Source organism: Anabrus simplex, chromosome 2, assembly GCF_040414725.1.
Source record: "Anabrus simplex isolate iqAnaSimp1 chromosome 2, ASM4041472v1, whole genome shotgun sequence".
Classification (NCBI taxonomy): Eukaryota; Metazoa; Arthropoda; class Insecta; order Orthoptera; family Tettigoniidae; genus Anabrus; species Anabrus simplex.
Window position 1 is genome coordinate 727,677,892 of NC_090266.1, and position 9,087 is coordinate 727,686,978.

The 9,087-nt window shown below is 38.8% G+C and overlaps 1 protein-coding gene across 1 annotated transcript; it reads right to left on the bottom strand.

Annotated features, from left to right (window-relative positions):
• Positions 1-7,227: 7,227 nt before the first annotated feature.
• On the bottom strand, positions 7,228-8,512 carry Shal (Potassium voltage-gated channel protein Shal). The gene has a single exon (XM_067139404.2). The coding sequence runs from the start codon at positions 8,344-8,346 to the stop codon at positions 7,228-7,230; it is 1,119 nt and encodes a 372-aa protein (XP_066995505.1). The 5' UTR covers positions 8,347-8,512.
• Between the last annotated feature and the right edge of the window lie 575 nt (positions 8,513-9,087).

Sequence of the window (9,087 nt, forward strand, 5' to 3'; positions counted from 1 at the left end):
ACATACGTTTCATTCAACGTAAACTTAAAGAGTTAACGAAGTGTCAGGATATGTTGGTGAAAAGTGATAAAACCAACAATAACAATGAAAATGCCGCATAGGTCTCGCAGCCCATAGCACTAGCAGAAGAGGCTCATTCTCTTGCACAAACCTCAATTAAGTCATATGCAGCTGATATGAAAATGTGCTAATTGGAAGAAAGGAATTCAGAGAAATTTGAAACAGTACGGCTGTTTAACAATATATTCAAATATCGTATTGAGAACCTTTCAACTGGTATGGACAGTGTTGCGTCTTAATTCTACGTTTGCTTTCTCTTTGCATCTTTACGGATCTTGCAACTTCATGAAGCAATAGACGTGGCCCGTTGAGCAATGTTACTTCTATTTGTCAGATACGTTTTCAAAAATATAATCGAGCCACATCTACTAGTCTTAAATTCATTTGAAACTCGCACTACAAGAGAAGAATTGTTTATGCTATTAATACTTAGTTATATGTCTGAACATCAAACCACCCGTCCTAAGACGAAGAACTTCAAACGTTTGGCAAGTGAGCAATTTTCTAAATTTCAAATGGCATTACTTTATCACAGATTAATAATTTTATATTATGCATTGATACTAATAGCACTTCTTTAATTATACGTCAAAGTAATGACCGCATTGTTAAGGAAGGAATGACACTGCTAATTTACTTAAGATTCCAATACTCTTTAGATATTCAGGAAAATTCATTAGTGTTTTTCAACACTCTAAATGCGATACAGCTTCCTTGCTTATATGGTACAAAGCAGAAAATTAAAAACAATAAGGAATTCCTTGAGGCTTAAGACGGGAAAATCAGCTGGTAGAAATACAGTAATGTCCGTACAGGTGGAGCCAAAGAAATGACAGGGAAAGAAGCTGGGGTCGTTACAAGTATCGAAGCTGTGGTGCCTTCCTATGCAAGTAGTCGCTGTATACTGCATCGACAGACGTTCGTAGTCATAACGATGAAAAATTATTTAAGAACTGTGTTGGACGATGCTGTCAAAATACGGACTTATGTTTAATTAAGACTATTCAGTGCAAGACTGTTTATATTACTTCTTGAACGGGGGTGGTGGACACAGAACTTTGTTGCTTCAAAACAAGTAAGATGGCACTTTGACTTACCTATTCATCCAATGAAATTACTCCGGACATCCTTTGTATGCTATGTAATGAAGTGTTATGTATCAGTTCTTCGTTGCCGATAATAAATAAATTGTTCTCGTACGAATATTTGAACTTAAATCGGAAATTTATTCATTTTTTTAATGACCACCCATTTCGTTTCTATAGATTCCTAAGATATACAACTTTTTTTTCAATTAACTTAATTAGCTGCTATTTAATAAAAGCAAATGAACTTAACCTCACATGAATCATACATATTTTAACTGGTTTTGTAAGAATCTCTTAAGAAATATTTTCCAGCCCCCACGGAGCAAGATAATTAGATAAGAACCCCTTTCAGTATTTTAGAAAGACTTGACATGTCCGGAAAAACATTTGGCAGTTTGATAGATATGACATCAAACCCTACTTTAAAACAGAGATTTCGCGGCAAAAAAAAAAAAGGAATCAAATTTGTGTCATCACTCGGATGCCACATCAGATACGTAAGTTGAACTTTCTTCGATCTCCACCTAAAATACATTTTTCAGAAGAAGAAATAACACCATTCTTGAAATTAGCTATTGGAAGGTACTTTTTATGATTCTGCATGAAATCACTCAAAAAATACACACAGCTTATAAACATTACTGTATATTTATGAACTCCCCATGGGTATGCGTGGTAAGAGATATAGAAGACACATTGTCGATGTTACATACTGTATGTAATATTGACATGATATTTAAACGGTGACTTGTTCATAGAAGGTTTCATTTAGGAATCCGAGATTATTTTTTCAAGTTCAAAGGGATGTATGCTCAAAGAAGTTTGGGAACCACTGAGTTAAAGCACGAAATAGCCTAGACTAACGTTTTAAAATAACGGTAAAAGTTAGTATAAGTAATAGTAAATATAAGAACTTTAACATTACATGTAAAATCTTGTTTTCCATAAGAAAGGAATGAGGTCCCTTTAAAATGTGTGTCTTTCTCAGTTGCAGAATGAGGGCATTCACTGTTTTACAATACGTCTAAATTTTGTATCCCTGCCGGTATAGTTAAATATCTCCTTGTAACACCGACAAGTGTTTCATTTCACCAGGTTCCTTTATCTTCCTACTATTTCCTTCATCTCTTTTCTGGACGCAATATTAATTACCCATGAAATATACAAATAACTACATGCTTTTTAATATTTTACAACAATACGCGCCGACAGATTTAGAGAGGTTGCGTTCAGAAATTCGATACCCTCACATTTAGATAAATTTCATATTTCAGAGACTATGAAAGGGATTAAAATGAAGCGACATGTACATTTATGGAATGTTTACACACAACTGCAGCGTATGGAAAAGACCAACTACAACTAGTGTTCCAGAAGAAAATCAAAGTAAATCACTGGCTACATCATTTGGATAGAGCAATGGACAATACCCAGAATAAACTACAAGCCCACCGCCACGAATCACACCCAGATCATTAACCAACGTATCATTTCCTCCATGCTGCACTGGAAAAAATGACATTCATTAAGTACATATATTTAAAATTAAGCTGAAAATCGCCCCTGAATACTTCGCTATAGCTTATTCCATCCTTAGAAGATACCTCGTGACTCATCCCACGGAGAGTAGGCTTACATTATGCCTCATATATAGCAACCAAGTTCTTACCAGCTAATGTTGTCTATACTTGGATTATTTCCATAGCGGAAAAACTATAACTCTGATGCAATCATTAGCTCATGTACGTGCCGACTGATTATCGGAAACTAACAGAGTAGTATGCGAGATTTTAAAGGGGATGTCGTGGACAACCAATGATGGTAAAAAATTCTTTGTCACAACATCACACGGAGATCAATCGTTTTAGTAAATTGATTCCATCGTTTCGTACTGAAGCAACGATGAAGCCGCTATCTCAAAGAGCACACTACAGATCACTGTCCACTTTGACCCACCTTATAGAACCTTTACTTGTAGACTCCTACCCAGCTTATCAAATTAACATTTTAAGGAATAACTCGACAACAGACTAGTGACGGCTCAAGTCAAGACGGAAAAGAAGTAAAATATTATTAACGGTCAATCTTCAAAACATTTATCAAGAAATTTGTTCGCCTGTACGGACACTGCCTGTCTCAGTCATAAAAACATTGACTATAGCCTATCGTAACACTAGAATTCTCTGATGTACAGTATTCGTATCGCCAAGGTGGAAGACATTTGTAATTTCTTGACTTGTGGGCTATTTTTGACATCAAAACACAATATTCAGAGGCTTTTCTCTACCGCAGAGGTCTTGCAGCTGCCTTAATACAGTTCGAAACATAGAGTATGCCGGGGCAGTGTCAACATTTGATCACACATTGTAATTCATGCGTGTTCGATGTAGATCAATATCCATCTCTCCAGCCCTGAGAAAGGAAATGGTGAATTTTATGACAAACAATAGTGCCGAAGTCGAAGACGTAACACATTGTACAAGTATGATAATCAGTTAACTCTCAGAACATTGAGGTTGTGTTCAACGTCTCAATCTCAGGGTAAGGTAAGAGGAATACCACAAATACTCGTAGTTTGAAATACCTTACGAAGTCTCCAATAGAAAATCTGAAATAACACAACCCACTAAGATGGATATGGAAAGCTCCCCTTCAACCTGTAAAAGTATTTTCTCTTCGTTCAGTTTTTGCAACCCATTTGAATCTTCAGTTACATCCATACTCAGAAATTTGACGTACAAGTAAACTCAGTACATCAATAAGCCTATCCATGCTATCCTTTTGGCATATTACTTCCGTACAGAATAAATACTTCCAGAAAGTATTCAGCAACATTTATACTCCTAGAAAAGAAATAAACAAAGAGGAATTATAAGAATTCGCATCCTCTTGGAGAATATATTCGACCTCTTAATAACTAGGACATTAAGAGCCAAAACCTAGGCTTTCAAAATAAGAGACCGGACTGGGTACGTATCACACACTTCGCCACAAAGCTACATACACATTGAACAGCTGTATCTCACTCCCTTACGTCTGCTTTCGAATGAAATGCACAGCACACTAAGACACCACGGGAAACAGTAAGATGAAGTATCTAGCATATCCAAGACATTGAGCATCAGCAGAGAATTCGGTACGAGTATTGATGAGTTGATCCGAGTTTCCGTTCTTTTTACTGGTATGTTACTCCATATTAATTTAGCTTCATTATTTAATATTTCAATATTACTATATGTATCTAAAAAAGTCTCAAAAATGTCTGGTCAGTTGTGGAACACCAGACTCTATAAAAATGTTACTTACCCCACAACAGTTTTCTTGTATCAACTAATGGGATTTTAAATAGTTATTTTAAGCTTTTTTAATATTTACTTCTCTCCTCTAAAACACACTTGATTCTCTAAGTAGTTAGTTACACCATCAAAGTCTATCAGGAAGTCGAGGGAGTTCAGCTCCTATATGACTCACTTCTGCGATTAGCATTAGAAATCCCACTGGCATTCAAAATTCATTGTTGTAACTACATGCATATCTCTTGACTGGACAAAGACGCACAATACACGTCAGATTAATACAAATTGAGGATATGACAATGACGTGATCCGACTTACTACGGACCAGTGTCACAAATAACTCATAACCTGAATATCACTGGATAATCGAAGCCTTTAAATTACACTTGTATGGTATAGTTTCATCATGTAGTTTATCTCGATTTACTTGTTACTTATGAACGTCTACTGCAAGAGCTGTAATCTGACTTACAGAAAATATTAATTTTTGGGACTTAAATGCAAACTTTATCACCATTTTGGCTTTATTTCTAATGTAAGATATTGAGAAAGCACTAATGCGCGGAAAATGCACGTGAACTATGAATTAAAGTATAATTGTGTGAATGGAATTGTGTTTAAATGATCAAACATCCCCAGGACACGAGAGTTCTCGACATAAGTTACACTGTAAATAGAATCTCGGTATATTGTCAAAATAATTCGCTCAAAGTATGCTCCTTCTTTCGAGACAAACGATCGTAGAGAAGAATTCGGTACAATGTTCTACGATAGGTATATACTGTATCGAGCGCTAACGAAGCTCTCTTTTAACAAGTAACGAAATGAGACCATCACTAATATTTTTCGAAACTAACTACATTTTAACACTATCTCATGGTAAATAACTTTCCCCTCTGCCATCAAGATCGACGTCAATTGTAATGTTCTGTCATCCCACAAACGCTTAGGATGTTGGATTGTCAGCCAGATAACTATATCATAGATATCGAATATATTCCTTCTTATCAGTACAAATAGTCACTAAATAAATTATTTTGTTATAATTTCCGGCATGGTAGATAGCTTTATAACGAATGGATGACATACTATACAGCTGGATTGGTTATACTGGCCATTAACCCTTGACTATCTTGTTGCTGTAGATCAATTGAAATTAGCCTGTCTTTACCTCCGAATCTTCTGCGATTCCTACTACTATGCAACTGAATAATTCTGTACAATTCTTACTACTGCCTCGCTTCGTTGAAACTTATCTTCATCTGTACATTCTAGTATCGCTCATGTCTGTACCGTATTTCCGAATCTATCAGTAATTCAATGCATAACAGCCTTACATCGGTAATGTGCAACCCCTGAACGCGCCACAGTTCACAACGGACTCGTCCAGACACGTGCGTGCCGAACACGAAAGAAGTTTGTTAAGATATTTGTGGTCTATTACCCAAATATGTGTTAATTATTACTACCAATATTTAGATCATGTTTTAATGTATCGAAATAAATATTATTTTACACCTCGGTTTTAGCATTACTCATACTGTATTACAGTAATGAACATCTTTTTATTAATGTTACATCCTTCAGAGTAAAAACTCTGCAACATTTTTCTCCTTATGGATATATATACAATCCTTATTTACTCAATCAAAATTATATTTTTGAACGTGGTATTTAATTTTAAGTCATTAAGTCTAATAGCCTACATCACAGACATAATCTGATAGCGCACGTAGAGTACCAATCCCTATTGACACAGACAGAACTTACGTTCCTGGTTTCCACCTATAGCCTTACTCTTCTGTAATATGGAACTGTCAATCTTATTTTCAGTTTGTGTTTACGATCCATGCAAACAACGAAGGAAATGCCACTCCAAGAGTCCCTTGGGATTTAAATCCCTTCAACAGGGAAGCGTAATCCTATTTTAGTTTGTAGCATATATATCGTGAGGTCTGACTACAGATCGAATCAATACTCCCAAGCACTACGTTCAGGCAAGATAGCACCACAATATGTACATTTTACAAACATAGGCCCCTGTTCCATCAATGCTCGTACCCAATGAAGATGATGCGAAAATGGCTTATTATCATATTGTTTACACAGTGAGTGTAATGATCGCTGAGTAGAATACGATCACGTTTCTTACAAATAAAGTAATGTTGGTGAAGTAGAGACTCAATACGATGTAAACAGTTGTAAGAAGAAAATGTGGACAGTCATCTTAACTGTTCCCAAAATACATCTAATAATCGCCTATCAAACTATAAAACGGATTCCTTTAACTAGTTTAATACCAAGAGACCAAGTCGATCTCAGGATAACGCCACTGGTGCTATAAATAGGGAGACTGGCCTATTAGACACAGAGTTCTATCTCAACACTCGATAAACAATACTGCTAAACGCGTTGTTTTGGCGGGAATCTGGCTGTGGGCGATATGTAATACTGCCATTCTGTACTCCTGATAGGACTAGTGCTAGTGGCAAGTGCTCAGGACCCACAGTCAAATACCTTTCGTCAAATGCAAACTAGCTAACGGATCACTTCAATAGTGCAAGAAATAATAGGTTTACAACAGTGAATTCTAACCCAGGGGATTTCCACAATGAATACGGACTACATATCCAAATAAAATCACTTTTCTAAACAGAATCGAATTGCCTTGCAATGACACACATTATAAATACTAGAATCACAGTCCGCAGCTAAACTAAAGCTAAGCACTGTTCCAAAGCTGGCTTGGCTAACAGCCAAGGGGTTAGCCTCGTGGCCTGTACTTACCCTAGTGTCGTCATAGTCACAATCGTGTACCAGAAAGCTGCAGGAATGGAAGTGAAGTTGGTACCATCCACGTTCTTCTCGGCGTAAAACATGACGGTGGCGAAGATTATGATAGCCATGGCTAGCGAGAACACGAGGAAGCCCAATTCTGAGGCGCAAGACTTGAGGGTGTAACCGAGGATCCGCAAGCCCTGAGAATGCCTGGAGAACTTGAAGATACGAAATACGCGGAACACCCTGAGAGTCACAAAGGCGCCCGACACGTCGTCGTTGTCAGTAATACCGAGACCGATATAGTACGGCAAGATGGCGACTACGTCAATGATGCTCATCACACTGCGGACAAATTTGCACCGGTCAGGGGCAGCAAAGAGCCGTAGCAGATACTCGGCCGTGAAGATCATGACACAGGCTGTGTCCAGGCAGAAGAAGACAATCTTGTAGCGCTCCCCGCAGGGCAGCGTTCCCGCTCGCCCCGGCCGCAAGCCGCATGGCACTGTCTCTACCACGTTGGCCATCACAGACACGGCGATGAAAAAGCCTGTCACATAATAAAAGACAAGGGCCGCCGTCGAAGTGTGAGGATTCTCGAAGGCTCTCCACATTTTCTGACGGATATTTGTAAGTTGCTGAAGATTCTGGTCGCCATTTTCAGACAGTTTATCATCCATGAGCCTCTCGGCATTCTCCCGCTTTCTGTCTCGGTAGTCTTCATAGCAACAGTCACCAATAACATCAGGTAGAATTCCAAAGAAAGCTAATTCTTCGTCATAACTAGTTAAGCACTCATGCTTAGGATAATGAAGTTTTCCAGTACGATAATAATTAAGAATATGGCGAAAAATATCAGGGTCTCGATCAAAGAAGTATTCCTTGCACTCTTCGTCGTAGAAGAACTCCCTCTCGTTGGAGCCTAGCAGAGTGTCAGGGTACTTCTCAAGGGTGTTTCGCCAAGTCTCGAAGCGCCGTCCTGATACATTAATTAACAACTTCTCGTCGTCAGCTTTACGACGATCTTTGGGAATGGGCGCAGGTGGGAGCGGATGGGTAGCAATGGGAACCCAACCGATGGCCGCCGCCCGGGCGAAGGGCAGCCAAGCGGCGACCGAGGCCATGCTGTGTGGAGGAATCTTCTCTGTGGGTCCCTGCCCCGCGCACGTCTGACTCCACTCACGTCATGCCCGCCGCGGTCAACACTCGCCTACTGCTCTAGCCTAGTTCACAACTGCACGGCCATCTTGTCACTGCGAGCTAGCCAGCCGCCTGCTTCACTCTCGCCTCTCCGGCTCTTTGCCGACTAAATTGATTTTTCCCCGTGCGGTTCCAACCTTGCCCGGCAGAGGCACCTAGCGGACCTAATCCCAACATTGCGCCGTTGCCTGGGCAACCATGACGTCACGGAGTGCGGCGCTCTCTTTCTATGATAGCGCGAGCAGAAAATACGTGGCAAGATTACGAAGTGCATGCCACCGGAGATAGTTTGATTTTCTGCTCGTGCTTGGAACTAGAAAACACTGACAGTGTTGCTTCTTACTCACAGTTCTAGAGTCGCATCAGTGTGCGTGCTAATTTAAACACCCAATAGCAGACGTCCGTACGTGAGCGTTTGAACAGTGGAATAACAATGTAAAGTTTCAAGGTTACAATAAAAACTAATGAAGAATGTAATAGAGTGTGTTAAATAAAAGAGTTGATTAAAAGATGTATCGAATAAATAAATAAATAAATAAAATAATGTCTGACATATTATAAAAGATTGCAACAAAATCCAGATTATTAAATACTTAAAGAGAAGCCTCACGCAAAATCTTCTCTCTGCTCAACGTGGGAAGGAACTGTATAAGCTTTAAAGTGTC

Bases quoted from the DNA above. Each gene is read 5' to 3' on its own strand.
- Shal (XM_067139404.2), bottom strand. From the start codon at position 8,346: ATGGCCTCGGTCGCCGCTTGGCTGCCCTTCGCCCGGGCGGCGGCCATC.